The sequence below is a fragment of the Emys orbicularis genome, chromosome 1, assembly GCF_028017835.1.
Source record: "Emys orbicularis isolate rEmyOrb1 chromosome 1, rEmyOrb1.hap1, whole genome shotgun sequence".
Classification (NCBI taxonomy): domain Eukaryota; kingdom Metazoa; phylum Chordata; order Testudines; family Emydidae; genus Emys; species Emys orbicularis.
Window position 1 is genome coordinate 99,834,039 of NC_088683.1, and position 15,522 is coordinate 99,849,560.

General features: G+C 46.3%; 1 protein-coding gene across 2 annotated transcripts; it reads left to right on the forward strand.

Moving 5' to 3' along the window:
* The first annotated feature begins 3,576 nt into the window (after positions 1–3,576).
* On the forward strand, positions 3,577–14,044 carry EIF3D (eukaryotic translation initiation factor 3 subunit D). Of its 2 annotated transcripts, none has more exons than XM_065400349.1 (15): positions 3,577–3,691; positions 4,716–4,849; positions 5,289–5,334; positions 5,760–5,896; positions 5,998–6,083; positions 6,580–6,652; positions 6,847–6,962; positions 7,176–7,308; positions 8,066–8,213; positions 8,459–8,589; positions 9,519–9,604; positions 9,924–10,053; positions 10,501–10,643; positions 12,469–12,749; positions 13,888–14,044. In XM_065400349.1, the coding sequence occupies exons 2-15, from the start codon at positions 4,727–4,729 to the stop codon at positions 13,899–13,901; spliced, it is 1,647 nt and encodes a 548-aa protein (XP_065256421.1). In that variant the 5' UTR covers positions 3,577–3,691; positions 4,716–4,726; the 3' UTR covers positions 13,902–14,044. The 2 variants fall into 2 exon arrangements, with proteins under 2 accessions (XP_065256421.1, XP_065256429.1); XM_065400357.1 differs by having other exon boundaries at positions 6,850–6,962.
* Positions 14,045–15,522: the final 1,478 nt, after the last annotated feature.

A 15,522-nucleotide genomic window follows, 5' to 3' on the forward strand; every position in this document is an offset into this window, starting at 1 on the left:
CCCCATGGAGAGGCGTGGCAATTGGCTGTCAACCAGAGCAGGGGAGCATGTAAGATGCCCCCATACTTCCACCCAGGCTGGGAGGTAAACTCTGCAGATGAACTTCTGAACTCTGGGGGCTGCACTGATGAAGGACAGAAACTGTGGGAGGGTGACTTTTGGGTTGCTGGCCTCAAGAACCCCTCTGGGGCTGCACTGACCAATGTCAGAAACTGTGGGTGGGGTGACTGTTGGGTTGCTGGACTTAAGACCCTGAGGAGAGAAGGACACTGCCAAACTTACTTGGGGGTGGGTCTTTTGCTCATGGTTTGTGTTATGAATCCTGTTTGTGGTGTTTCCCCAACATAATGTTGCATTGTTTCCCTTCTTTATTAAAAAGCTTTTGCTACACTCAGACTCTGTGCTTGAGAGAGAGGAAGTATTGCCTTTTAGAGGCGCCCAGGGGGTGGTATGTAATTGTCCCAGGTCATTGGATGGGGGCTCGAGTCGGTTTTGCATTGTGTTACTGAAATGGAACCCCTAGATACTGAACCCAGCCTTTGTTGCTGCCAACTCTGATGGGCAGAAGGGTTACACAAGTGTGAATATTTATTTTATTAAGCAGAGTGGATCAGCATTCTTTGTTCTGTTTGATTTTAAACAGAAAAGGGTGCCCTGGGTACTATCAAGAAAAGCCTCAGTGCAAAAAGCAATCTTCTTGAGATCAGAGGGTAAGCTGAGTGCTGATCAGGTAGAGTGCCCAACACCTTAGAGATAATAAAGAATATATGGGACTAATTTACTACTAGAGCACCAGTCAAAAGCCAGACCCCCACATATTTTCCTTCAAGTAGCTAAGAGGAGAGGGAAAGAATGATTTAAATTAAATAAACTTTATTGCTATGACAAGGGATACAAAAATAGCAGAATAAAATAGAGCATAATCCCAAGTGCCTGCACAACATAAACAATGGGTTTTTATACCATGTGGAGATTCTCCCCTCCTTTCAGCAGGTAAGACTGGGAGGAGAAAGGAGATCCACACATGTCCTCTAAAGTACTGGAAGAACTGCTCTGAAGAATTCAGTAGTGTAGGTAGTGGGAAGAATAATTAGAAAATTAAGGAAAACCCAGATATTGCAGGAAGTTGATGGAGGAAAGGTCATTGATAATAAGCTCTTATTAAGCACTTTTCATCAGTGCATCTCAAAACTCTTTACAAAGGAGGTAAATATCTACTAACTGTGGTATGTAACCTATTGCTTAAATCAGCCTCCGTACTAGATGACTGGAAGATTAACTTTTTTAATAAGACTTCAGAGGCAATCCTGTCTATTGCAGACCGGTAAACCTAACTTCAGTACCAAGCAAACTGGTTGAAACTATAGTAAAGAACAGAATGATCAGACACATGGATAAACACAATATGTAGGGAAAGCATCCACGTGCCTTTTGTAAAGGGAAATCATGCCTCACCAATCTATTAGAATTTTTTGAGGGTGTCAACAAGCATGTGGACAGGGCTAATCTAGTGTATATAGTGTACTTGGACTTTCAGAAAGCCTTTGACAAGGTCTCTCACCAAAGGCTGTTAAGCAAACTAAGCAGTTATGGGATAAAAGGGAAGGTGCTCTCATGGATCAGTAACTGGTTCAAAGACAGGAAACAAAGGGTAGGAATAAAAGGTCAGTTGTCAGAAGGGAGAGAGGTAAACAGTAGGGTCCCCCAAGGATCTGTAGTGGGGCCAGTGCTGTTCAACATAACTGTAAATGATCTGAAAAAGAGGGTGAACAGAAAGGTGCCAAAATTTGCAGATGATACAAAATTATTCAAGAAAGCCAAGACCAAAGCTGACTGCAAAGCGTTACACAGGGATCTCACTAAACTGGGTGACTGGGCAACAAAATGGCAGATGAAATTCAGTGATGATAAGTGCAAAGTAATGTACATTAGAAAAAATAATCCCAACTATACATACAAAATGATGGGGTCTAAATTACCTGTTACCATTCAAGAAACAGATCTTGGAGTCATTGTGGATAGTTCTCTGAAAATATCTGCTCAATGTGCAGTGGCAGTCAAAAGAGTTAATGTTAGGAACCATTACAAAAGGGATAGAAAATAAAACAGAAGATACTATAATACCACCATATAACTCCATGATACGCCCACACCTTAAATACTGTGTGCAGTTCTGGTCACATCTCAAAAAAGATATATTAAAATTGGAAAAGGTACAGAGAATGGCAATCAAAATTATTAGAAATATGGAACCATTTCCATATAAGGAGAGATTTAAAAGACGGGGACTGTTCAGCTGAGAATTGGCAACTAAGGTGGGAAATGATAGAGGTCTATAAAATCATTAATGATGTGAAGAAATTCAATAAGGAAGTGTTATTTATCCCTTCACAGAACACAACTAGGGTATGAAATTAATAGGCGGCAGGTTTAAAACAAACATAAGGAAGTACTTCTTCACACAATGTACAGACAACCTATGGAATTTATTGCCATGGGATTTTGTGAAAGCCAAAAGTACAACTGGGTTCAAAAAAGAATTAGATAAGTTCATGGAGGATAGGTCCATCAATGGCTATTAGCCAAGATGCTCCAGGTATCCCTAAATGTCCAACTGCTAGAAGGTGGGACTGGACTGGGGGACAAGAGATGGATCACTCAAAATTGCCCTGTTCATTCCCCCTGAAGCATCTGGCATTGGCACCTGCAGACGACAGGATACTGGGCTAGATGGACCATTGGTCTGACCCAGTATGGCCATTCTTACCAATATCTCCACTTTATAGATGAGAAACTAAGAGGCCACCCATCACCCACCCCAATGAACTAATTCCTGTGGCAATTCATGTTCCAGCATGGTACCAGCAAAAGAGATGCACTACTGGAGTTCAGTTTTAAATAAATAACATCCCCCCCTTCTTTTCTTCAGATGATGCTCTCCATGTTTCCTGCCCCCCTATGAAGCCCACAGCACATAGGTGGGGTGAGGAATATTTGTTGTCCTGAGCAATGCCCTACAGGAACAATGCATACAGGTGGTAAGGCCTAGCTCTGAGACACAAGGATGTGGTGGCACCACACTTATGGGTCCCATCATGGGGCCTTAGATTAGGCCCTCACTCCCACAGCTTGGGTCCTAGCTCAGCCTTCCAAGGGCACATGGGCCCCAAGCAGCCTCAACCCCCTCCAGCTACCCCGCATTGCAGGACTAGCCTGGGCAGGTGTAAGGGAAGCAATGCATTATGGGACACTGGGGGATATGCTGGGCGCAGGGCAGGGCTCGGTGCATTGTGGGAATGGATGGTGATGACACGCAGTGCACTGTGGGAAATTGGGGGACTGACTGCGCTCTCGCTCTCTCTCCCCCACTTGGAGTCAGCCTCGAGACTAGGGTGGTCTTCCTAGCCTGGCTCGTGGCGAGCTCTCGGCGCTCTTTGACGTCCTACAATGACGTGTGCTCTTTTCGTTTACGACAGCCCTGGCGGGCTTTTGTGCTTTACGGTAACACTGTCTCCCCACCGAGCGGGAGCGGAACCGCCCTGTCTGCTTTTACGACAGTTCGTCCGGGGGCGGGCGTGGGGTGATGACGTGTGTGACTGTGTGCGCGTTGCCCAAGCCCAGTCTTTCCGGCAACCGGCACCCCCGGCCCGCTCGCATCTGCCTCCATCGGGACCCGGCCGGGCCCCCGCAGGTGAGGGGGGCGCGCAGGGCTCCGGCCGGGACAGGCGCGCGAGGCCCCACGCGCGGCTCGGAGGCTGCCGGGCCCGGATCCGCCCCGGACACGGGACCCCCGGCCCAGAGGCCGCCTCCCGCGGGGAGCCCAGGCCTCGCCGGGCCTGCTGGGGCCTCAGCCCGCGGGACGGGACCGGCCCGCGCGGCTTCTGCCCTGGCTGGGACAGAGGCCCGGCCTCCCCGCTGGGCTGCTCGGCTGGACCCTGGTTCCCGGGCACGGCTCCCGCACACGCAGAGCCGGGCCCTGCCGCTCCGCTGAGCCGAGTGACCATGTGCGGTGCGGGGCTGCTGGCTCGTCGCTTGTCACTAACCAGCGGGACTCGCTGCTGCGGGACCTACCCATGACCCAACATGTAGGCCCATATCCTCGAAGGTGTTTAGGTGCTTAGCTCCCGCTGATTTGAGTGAGCGTTAGGTGTCTAAATACCTTTGAGGATCTGGGTTTTAGTGACACAGGATTAGGTGTTTCTGTGAATAAGGATAGCTGCTTCAATGACACTAGCTAGGACAATAAATAACTATAAGGACAGTAGATCCCCAAGCATAAAGGCATAACGTGATCTCCAGCTGTGGTCAGAAAGAAACATCCATCAGGGGAAATAATTGTGCTATTATGCACAGTAAAGATAGAAATTAAACCTTTTTTTGGTTACTTGACTATTGATCAGTTTTATCTAACAGTTCAGTTCAGGTGATAAGATTCTTACACAGGGAAGTAATTATTACATTACATACTGACAATGCTGTCAGCTCCTGAGACCTTCATCTTTTCCTTAACCCCAGAAATTCTGGGCAATGACCCTAACCCTGGAAACTTTTCTGTGTGTGTGGCCTCATTAAAAATCTTATCACCTACTCTTGTCTTTTGAATGGGCATCATTGCTCAGTCAGTGTCAGATTAAGTTTCCCAGCAGCCTCATCTTCAGTCTTGTAGGGTTAAAATGTTCCTAACACTTGACCATCCCCACCCCATTTTTTTAAAGGATTTTAGAAGATGGCTAAATTCATGACACCCGTGATCCAGGATAATCCCTCGGGCTGGGGTCCATGTGCTGTTCCAGAGCAGTTCAAAGATATGCCATATCAGCCCTTCAGCAAAGGAGATCGTCTGGGAAAGGTACCTGTGCTAATGCTGCTAAATGAATCACTGGAGCAATCAGTTAATGCCCATGGCAATTCCTGTTAGCTGTTCTTGACATGTTGGCGGTCTGAGTCCTGTACTGTTCCTTACAGTGCCCCTACACACACACTCACACACATCATTGGTGCTCTGCCCCTTATAGCTTCATTATCCTCTATTGCAGTTGCTACAAGAAGTGGTATATGAACCGTGACCTCTTGATAGTGTGTGTAAGCAGAGTGGGGAATTTGAAAGAATATTGATAGTCATAAAATGATTGTAAGTTATGTTCTGGAACATAAAGCACTAACTGCTCTCGCTGAGTGGCATCCATCTGCATTAAGAGATTATGAGATTGTGGGGAGAGTGTTTAAAATGTTGGTTGACACACACTCATCAACTTTGTTTCCTGTTGTCTTTTTTTTTTTTAAATTAGGTTGCAGACTGGACAGGAGCCACTTATCAGGACAAGAGATACACGAGTAAGTGCTATTTTGGTGGCTGCTCTTGTCTGAGATACTTCATATGAGGTTTCTTCAGTCATCATCCCTGCTTCCCTCTCTCATCACTGTCTTTAGTGGTGTCTACGAAATCTGTGTCCTACAAATCTCCATAAAGTGAGAGAAGTTTTTTGAACTCAGAAGTGTGCCCTACCCTTGGAGAGAGGCACTTGGGGCTGTCTCCATCCTTCGGTGTTGCTCCTGGCTTTGAGCTTCCTTGTGAAAGGGAACTTGTCTGGGAGGATGGGGGACCCTCCCCCATTGGGCTGCTCTAAGAGAAAAGCCCTACCTCTGGTTTCAAGATCGGGTGAGCCAAGTGACAGGGCAGGAGTGCTAACTCTGAGTTCTTCTCATGAAGCTTGGTTTGCAGACGGGCAGCAAGATAATTTGGGTCATTGTGTCCTCAGATAAGTACTCATCGCAGTTTGGTGGGGGAAGCCAGTATGCGTATTTTCATGAGGAGGATGAGACCAGCTTCCAGCTTGTGGACACAGCACGTACACAGAAGACGGCATACCAAAGGAATCGTATGAGATTTGCACAGGTATCTGGCACATTTCCTGAAACCTTTCTGAAACAGTGGAATTGCTGTAAAGATCTCATTTATAACCTGAACATCCGTTCCCTTCTCTTCCTCATTCTCAGAGGAATCTTCGGCGAGACAAGGACCGCCGGAACATGCTTCAGTTCAACATGCAGACCCTGCCTAAGAGCGCCAAACAGAAGGAAAGGTGAGGGCCCCAAACCTGAACTCGCTGCTGGTATTGGAGTCTATGATCGGGTGTCTAGATTTGCTAATTGGCTTCTGTCAATTGAGTTATTGTAACAAAAACCCAAGACTTCAAGACAGGTCTTTTGCTAGGCTCTGCTGTGGTTTGAAGTGCTGGTTTCATGTGATGATTGTGGAACCAACAGGGTTTTCTAAGCCAAACTCAGGAAAAGAAATTACTGTTGTAAAAGTAGCATGCGCACCTTCTGAATGCTGTGGTGCAATCTTCAAAGGCTGGGTTGTCCCACTGAAGTTGCCATTTTCAAAGAGTCATTGAGAGCAGAGTTCCTAGTTACAGTGCCTCAGCCAGCTGTGGGGTCCAATCGTTCAGCAGATGCTCTCAGTGGCTTGGGACCTGAGAGCCCAGTGGTTTCAGCAGTGACTTGGGAAGGTGGGAGTGCTGGGGACGCGCCGTTGGGACTATTTCTCATGAGGTTGTCACATTCCTCTATTTACAGAGACCGTCTACGTCTACAAAAGAAATTTCAGAAGCAGTTTGGGGTGAGGCAGAAATGGGACCAAAAATCACAGGTAAAGTAAACTGATTTTTAACTATACTGTTTGATCAGTTCCTCTGGCTGCTCTTATTATACAGACCTCGGTGTGCCCTGTTCTCTGTGGTAGCATTCCTCTAACCTGCTCCTCCTGCTGCTGTTCTCACACAAATCCTGATGTGCTGTGTCTCTCTATTTCTTTGTCCATCTGTCCTTCCTCTGGCCACACAGCAGAAGCCTCGCGATTCTTCTGTTGAAGTTCGCAGTGACTGGGAGGTGAAGGAGGAGATGGATTTCCCGCGGCTGATGAAGATGCGCTATCTGGAGGTGTCAGAGCCACAGGACATGTGAGTTAAAGACAGCTAGGGCCCCTGTGGGTATTTCTTTTGGCGTAATCTGTGTGGAAAGGGATGGGTACTGGCTTGTGATCCAGTTTCATGAAGTTCCTTTTGGAGGAGGTCCACAAAGTCAGTAGAAATACTCCTGCCCAGTCACTGTTGTCCCTTGACACTCCGAGATGGGGTTATTTGTGCTAGTGTCTCATCCCATTATGTCTTCAGAGAGTGCTGTGGCGCCTTGGAATATTATGACAAAGCCTTTGACCGCATTACCACAAGGAATGAAAAGTCCCTGCGGAGCATCAAGCGCATCTTTCACACTGTCACCACTACTGATGACCCAGTCATTCGCAAGGTATAATTGTCCTTCCTGCCCATCGGCTCACAAGATACACTAGTATGTATCTTACTGTGTGATATTCTTTGGACCCTGCGGTTCCCAGTCTGTTGTAAGCCAAGGGGTCCAAGATGGTCCTGCTTTCTGGAGCGAGAAGAGATTAACAGAAATAACCCAGGACCCAGCTCTTTAGACAACAGAAATTTGTGATCTCCATAGCAAAGGGAATGGTATTGGCCAAGGCAGGAACTCATTAACACATGGATAGATATCAGCCAAAGGAAAGCTCTGTTCTGGAAGGGCAGATAGGCAGACCTACAGGCAAGAAGTATGATGGAGAAGAAAAATGTCAGGGTCACAGATCTCATTCCCAAGATTTCTGGTCTTGAGAGGAAAGGATAACTCTTGAGAGTGTTGATGAAGTCAGGGACAGAGGATAAAGAACTTATTCTCGTCCTTGCAGATGCAGGTCTCCCTTCTGCTCTAAGTTCTGTCTTTTCTCCCCAACTTGCTTGGGCATTTTCAGGGCTGGATTTTCTGGGCAGCATTTGGCTGCCCAACTTGTTGAATGAGTTCAGATAGGATCAGTAGCATTTGACATGTTTGTGTCCAGATCTCATTGGTGTGCGTCAGAGTCTTGTATCAGCCCAGCCTCCAGAGTCCAGAAGAAAGGAATCCGTGTCTGGTTTGCTAAGGCTGCAGTTTACTTTTGGGTGGTGGGGGGAAGAATGTATGCTGTCTTTGCTCACACTCTTCCCTCTGTCTCCGTCTGCAGCTGGCGAAGACCCAGGGGAATGTGTTTGCCACAGACGCCATCCTGGCCACACTGATGAGCTGTACTCGGTCTGTGTATTCCTGGGACATCATTGTCCAGAGAGTTGGATCCAAGCTCTTCTTTGACAAGAGGGACAATTCTGACTTTGGTGAGGAGGTTGCTAGGATCAAGGTTGGGCAAGGGGACAAATTACAGCTTTTTGCATTTAGTGTTCCTTACCCCCTTTAAGTCAATATTACATCTCAAGTGTCCATGCTGTGTCTGGAGCAACTCAACTGCTGCACTACCTGCATGTGCTTTGAACAGATTTGGGGCACAGTATGAGGGTTGAGTGTCCGTTTCAGAGGGGTAACTATCCTCCTGATGATCGTTTGACCTTGGCTCTTTTCCCAGACTTGCTGACAGTGAGTGAAACTGCTAACGAACCACCACAGGACGAGGGCAACTCCTTTAATTCACCTCGCAACCTGGCCATGGAAGCAACCTACATCAACCACAACTTCTCCCAGCAGTGTCTGAGAATGGTAAGAGGCAAGTGGGCTTAGCAAAGCCTGTCATGCAGACAGTACTGTGGAAGACTGAGTCTGCAGGTCTGGAACTTACTATTAATATCAATGCTGGAGCAACCTCTTATTAGAGCAAGAGGCACCTTTATTGGCAAGGTTACTTTACATAGAAATAATTCCAATTTGGGGTGTGTGGATTAATTTTATGGAGATGGGGGGGTTTGTAGGGAGAACACCCCTCTTCTTCATGGAGCATTCCATGAACTGAACCAGTCAGGACTGTGACAGCATAGAGGCAAATTAAAATGCTCTGTGGAACGCTGGATGCTGATTGGCTGAGGGAAAGAGTCTCTAGTTCCAAGGGGAGAGGGGAGGGGAGTGGCTGATGGTGATGTAGACAAATTGGAGAAAGTCCAGAGAAGAGCCACAAAAATGATTAATGGTCTGAAAAATGTGACCTATGAGGAAAGATTGGCGGTGGGCGGGAGTGGATGGAAAAGAGAAAACTGACAGGGGACATAGTTTTCAAGTACATAAAAGGTTGTTATAAAAAGGAGGGTGATAAATTGTTCTCCTTAACCACAGAGGATAGGGTAAGAAATAGTGGGCTTAAATTGCAGCAAGGAAGATTTAGGTTAGACGTTAAGAATAACTTCCTGTCAGGGTAGTTAAACAGTGCAACAAATTATGTAGGGAGGTTGTGGAATCTCCGTCATTGGAGGTTTTTAAGAGCAGGGTAGACAAACACCTGTCAGGAATGGTCTACTCTAGATAATACTTAGTCCTGCCTCAGAGCAGGGAACTGGACTAGGTGACCTATTGAGGTCCCTTCGGGTCCTACGTTTCTATGATTTTATTATTCATATCTATGATTGTGTTTCTGATCAGCTGCCTTAATTCTCTCAAGTTGTTGGGCTTCTCGTGATCTGTCCTGGCTTTCTCTGCAGGGGAAGGAAAAATACAAGTTTCCCAACCCAAACCCATTTGTGGAGGATGACATGGATAAGAACGAAGTGGCCTCTGTTGCATACCGGTGTGTTGTTTGCTTCAAGCATGTGCATAGGTTTAGGGAGGGAGGTTCAGAATAGGGGTGGAGTGTGACTTCTATTAACAGCTTGCTAGTGGTGGTGTGACTGAAGTTTTATTTCCCATGGGCATTGCCACATTCTGTGATGAGAGAGATTCTGGGACTTATGCTTCAGGCTGGTATCTCTCACCTTCATATTGGGTTTGAAGGAAGAGGGGTGAAATCCTCACGGTGGGCTGATAGGGGAGGAAGGGAATGGCTTTTGTGAGTGCTGAAGTGGATCCAGGAGTGGGGGTGGAGAATAACAGAGATTCTTTGCTTGCAGGTACCGAAGATGGAAGCTGGGAGATGACATAGACCTGATTGTACGCTGTGAACACGACGGAGTGATGACAGGAGCTGGCGGAGAAGTGTCATTCATCAACATCAAAACACTGAACGAATGGGATTCCAGGGTGAGGGAGAACCAGATACCAAACCTCTCTAGCTCCTCCATTGATGTCTGATGTACCAGGTACAGCAGGCAAAACATGAGATAAGCTGCTTGCGTTACCCCATGTATCTGTTATGTCAGTACATTCCATCAGAAGAGAATGACTGCAGAGGACCAGCAGTGCCAGCTAAACTGACTCCGCATCTCCCAGGTGCTGGGTAGTCTGTTTGAACCCTCTTCCAGGCTCCTGCGTTCCATGTGATAGCCAGTCCGATGGAGCTCTCCCTTGACTTTTTTCCCCAGCCAGCACCCTATATACTGGCCAATACTCCAGAATCAGGAAGTCCTTTTAAGCTACCCATCTCTTCTCTGCATAGTATCATTGGGTAGCTCACTATGTGTTCTCATCATAGTTGCAGAGATAATTGCACCCATGGTTTGTTGACTGTGGTTTGACCTCTCTTTTCAGCATTGCAATGGAGTAGACTGGCGTCAAAAGCTAGATTCTCAGAGAGGAGCTGTGATTGCCACCGAGCTGAAAAACAACAGTTACAAATTAGCCCGCTGGACATGTTGTGCGCTGCTGGCTGGATCAGAGTATCTTAAACTTGGGTGAGGCCAATATAAGATTTGCCTGTCAAGGACCTTCTAAGTGCTTTTGCTGTTGTGTGTGTGTCTGTGTGTGAGTGAGAGAGCTGTTTTTAGGAGCTGTGTAATCACAGAATTCCCTCCCATTTTTATTCTGTTTGGCAAACCAAAAACTTCTTTTGAATATATTTTAGCATTGGTGACTGGGGCAGAATGGGGTACAACGCAGACTGTGATTTGGGGCAAGCTGCTTCCCCACAATGTCCTGCTGACTGACCTGGAAAGACCACCTGTACATGTGATAGTGGAGTTCAGTCTCCATGGCCCATTCAGTTCTTGGCTTCTCTGCTGAACGTGAGAAATAATTATAGTGATTAATGTGGTACCGATTTAGATCTTGACTGAGACCCCCGGCACATTCTCCAGTGATGTATTGGCGGGGGCCTGTGACTTGAAACTGGCAACTTAAAAGTGAATGGCCCTATGTCCCATTACTGATCTCCTGAGCAATCCATTCCTGATGTTAGCCTCTCCTTCTTCCAGTCCCCAAAGCACCTTAGCCAAGTGGCTTTTTCCTTGTTTGCTTCATAATGTTGGCATGGAGTTGATGCAGTTCTCTTAATTAGAACCCCCTCTGCTGGCCAGCCGACCTAGTCAGCTGCACAACAGAAGCTGTGGGTGCTGGTTTGTACCATGTATATTTCTCTTTCATTAACATTTTAAATCAACTTTGTTGCTGCGATACACTTTCTCTTTAACATTTTTTTAATTGCTGGTGACTGGGTGTTTAAAATAAGATGCTTGATATTTTAAATCTAGCTTCTTTGCAGTCTCTCTGGTTTCTGTCCATGTGACATGCAGCTGCCTCAGACTAATCTGTTGATTGAATCAGAACTCCCTGTTAATGACTCCTTATTGTTAAAACTCTTAAGTCTTTCCTGTTTGTGGGACCCGGGAATCATCTCCTTTATCACCTCTTTTGTCTTGGATGATGGAGGCTTAGCAACCCTCTGTTTTACTCTGACCTGGTCTACATTACAGAGTTGGGCCTACATAAGGCATCTTGTGTTGACCTAACTCTATAAGCATCTACACTACAACGTAGCTCCCACTGATGTAAATCGCCCACTATATCGCCTTAATAACTCTACCTCCGTGACAGGTGTAGTACTTAGGTCGATGTAGTTAGGGTGACACAGTGTCCATATAGACACTAAGTATCAGATGGGTAGCCGTGTTAGTCTGGATCTGTAAAAAGCAACAGAGAGTCCCGTGTCTGACGAAGTGGGTATTCACCCACGAAAGCTTATGCTCCAATACATCTGTTAGTCTTAAAGGTGCCACAGGACTCTCTGTTGCATCATATAGACACTGCGTTACTTACATTTCCTCTTGACTGTCAGCCCCACCAGGAGCCCCCCTGCTGCTGGGGCTGACCGCCCAAGCTGTGAACCCTGAGGTCGTGGGGGGGGGCTCCAGCCTGTGGGGCGGTGGGGCTCCAGCCATCACTGCCCCACACAGTTACGTCAATGGAAGTGCTCCTGGTAAGGACACGCACCGCCGATAGAAGGACCATAGTGTGGTGTGAAACACTGCTTAATTACTGCAGTGGCTGTACATTGACTTGACTTAATTTGGTAGTGTAGACAAGCCCTCAGTTACTGTCTGAGACACAGGAATGGCTCCCCACCAGGGAGTCCTGTCCATTTTCCCCTTTGAAGTGGGGGGTTGATTCCTGCAGCTCAGCCCAGAAGTTAAAATCTAAGTGATCACCTCATTTTGGAGACTTCCCTGTGAAGTCTGGGCTGGGGCATTGAATTTCCTGACCTTTTTTGCCTTTCCTCCCCAGGTATGTGTCCCGTTACCACGTAAAGGACTCTGCGCGCCATGTGATCTTGGGCACACAGCAGTTCAAGCCTAATGAGTTCGCCAGCCAGATTAACCTGAGTATGGAGAACGCGTGGGGCATCCTGCGCTGCGTCATTGACGTCTGCATGAAACTGGATGAGGGCAAATACCTCATCCTCAAAGACCCCAACAAGCAAGTGATCCGTGTTTACAGTCTCCCTGATGGTACCTTCAGCTCTGATGAGGAGGATGATGAAGAAGAAGAGGAGGAGGAAGAGGAAGGTCTGTAGAATGCTCAGGGGCTCTGGTGCTCAGTGACTAAGGCCTGAGAGAAAGGGGGTAATGTAACTGGGGGATTAGATCTCAGAATTTCCAAGCTGCCTATCAAGGTGAGAGGTGGTGTGTGGAGAGTACAGTCACTGTGGGTCATTCGATCAGTGGTGAAAGCAGAGTAAAAGTGTTAACTACTCCCAGAGACTGGAAGGATAATGAAATAAATACAAAGGAACCTAGAGATCTAAAAACATGAGAAGACAGTTGCGACGAGTCTCACCATGGGGGGAGGGGAGGGGAGGGAACTAATTAATCTGAGAGGAAAACATAATCTGAAACACTGAGTGGAAGAGGGAGTCACTTGGAAAGGAAAGCTCAGCTCAGTAATACTGTGACATTGGGGGGGTGGTAGTGATTGATTTCAGCACAAATGGCAGGTGCTCAGTGCTACTGAGACTCAAGCCATTATCATGACATTTTAGATAAAGAGGAGGAAATCCAAAGTGAGACATTAAAAATGAGTGGCTAGACCAATTAAGCTAATGAGTCCATTTCAAATGGATGACTGGAAAGCGAGTGCGGATGCACTAGTCATGCAGACTGGGAGACTTTCTATAAGGAAGGAAGATCCAGACCCTTGCCTGGGGCAAGTGCTGGCTTGCTTCTCCACTACCTGAAACAATCCCTGATCTCTGGCATTTGCCCCTCATGTTCTATCTCCACTGTGGGAGGCAAGCTGACTTGAAACTCATGTTCACGGGATAGTTAAAAAGGTCTTAATGCTGTTTGTAGACTTGGGCAAATCTGTTGGACTTGGATCTGTTCACTTTTTGAAGGTTTTCTGAACAGTCATAATAGCTAGAGACATTTTTTTTAATTAAAGTTTTTAAGATTCTCAAGTGAATCATGCAGCAACAAAAATCATCTGTAGCAATTTATGTGGTCATGTGATTTTACTGTAGATGTGGCCCTAATGAACAGTCTTGTACTGGGTGAAAAGGGCAGGCAAGATTGTGACATGAAGAGTAAAAGATATTACATGTCTTTTTATTATATTATTTTTTATTATTATTATTGTGGCATTTTCTCGGGGGAGGGGGTGTCTGCTGCTGCATTGTTCCACTACAACCTCTTTTCTCTCTTTCAGAGGAAGAGAGCTAAACCCTGTGGTCAGGGAGCAGGGGCTTCAGTGACCAAATGCTCATCTCACCCTGTGTTGTTGGTGGGTGGAATCTTAGCTGACCCTTTGCACCGTGCTCATTTACAAGTATAACAAACGGAATAAAGAGTTTTGTTCTGTTTAATGAGTTTGTTGTTCATTGTCTTATGGATAAATATGTTGTACGCCAATACATCTACCTTACAGATGTGGTGTGAAAAGAAATCCTGGGACGAAAGCAGCCATTGAAATGGCAAGTGAGCTGTTGTAATAAAGTATGCTGCTTTACAAAAAGTTTACCACTTCCAGCTATTTTTTTTTTTTTTTTTTTGTCTTCTCTGCCACCATTTTGTGCTAGTGTTTTCCTGCTTCACCCAGTTAGGAAGAGGTGAGCATTCTTCTCTACTGCAGTAAAGGAAAGAGAGGTTAAACAGTTTTTCCTTTTCTCCCTGGTACAATGAGTGGTGATATCAGAGACCTGAGAGCATCTGAAATATGTGTAACTATCGGTCCCCCTTTCTGACTGAGAGCATGCTGGTATAGAGCCACTATGAGTATTAGCTCCTCTGACAGCTTGTAGTTTCGGCACATCAAAAAGTGCCCTAGATTGGGGTTTCTCCCATGAAGGAATTCCCAGTCAAGCTAATGTAGATGTCTCAGTTGTGTGCAGATGGGGTTGGTACTAATAGTTTTGGCAGGCTGAACTGGTTGGATGAGGGTACTGCAGGGTTTTCTCTATCCCACCAGTTCCCCTGTGGCCTTATGTCTTATCTGGTGCAGGGAAAAGAACGTGCTAATCTTCAGGTTGTAAGTGTAAAAAAATGGGGAGTGGTTTCAGAGGGGTAGCCGTGTTAGTCTGTATCAGCAAAAACAACAAGGAGTCCTTGTGGCACCTTAGAGGCTAACAAATTTATTTGGGCATAGGCTTTCATGGGCTAAAACCCACTTCATTAGATGCATGGAGTGGAAAATACAGTAAGCAGTATAAATATTACAGCACATGAAAAGATGGGAGTTGCCTTACCAAGTTGGGGGTCAATGCTAACGAGGCCAATGCAATCAAGGTGGAAGTGGCCTCTTCTCAATAGTTGACAAGAAGGGGTGAATATCAAGAGAGGGAAAATTACTTTTTGTAGTGACCCATCCACTCCCAGTCCTTCTTCAGGCCTAATCTGATGGTGTCTAGTTTGCAAATTAATTCCAGTTCTGCAGTTTCTCGTTGAAGTCTGTTTTTGAAGTTTTTTTTGTTGAACAATTGCCACTTTGAAGTCTGTTATTGAGTGTCCAGGGAGATTGGTCACCCTACTAGGCGAGCACTTCAGACAGCAAGTGTGAAAAATCGGGACGGGAGTGGGGGGTAATAGGCGCCTATATAAGACAAAGCCCCAAATATCGGGGCTGTCCCTATAAAATCGGGACATATGGTCACCCTATCTCCTACTGGTTTTTGAATGTTACAATTCTTGATGTCTGATTTGTGTCCATTTATTCTTTTGCGTAGAGACTGTCCGGATTGGCCAATGTACATGGCAGAGGGGCATTGCTGGCACATGATGGCATATATCACATTGGTAGATGTGCAGGTGAACGAGCCCCTGATGCTGTGGCTGATGTGGTTATGTC

Excerpts from the sequence above, each read along its gene's own strand:
- EIF3D (XM_065400349.1), top strand. The coding sequence starts at position 4,727 with ATGGCTAAATTCATGACACCCGTGATCCAGGATAATCCCTCGGGCTGG. Across the intron at positions 6,084-6,579 it reads AGCGCCAAACAGAAGGAAAG|AGACCGTCTACGTCTACAAA; the intron begins GTGAGGGCCCCA and ends CTCTATTTACAG. Across the intron at positions 6,653-6,846 it reads AATGGGACCAAAAATCACAG|CAGAAGCCTCGCGATTCTTC; the intron begins GTAAAGTAAACT and ends CTGGCCACACAG.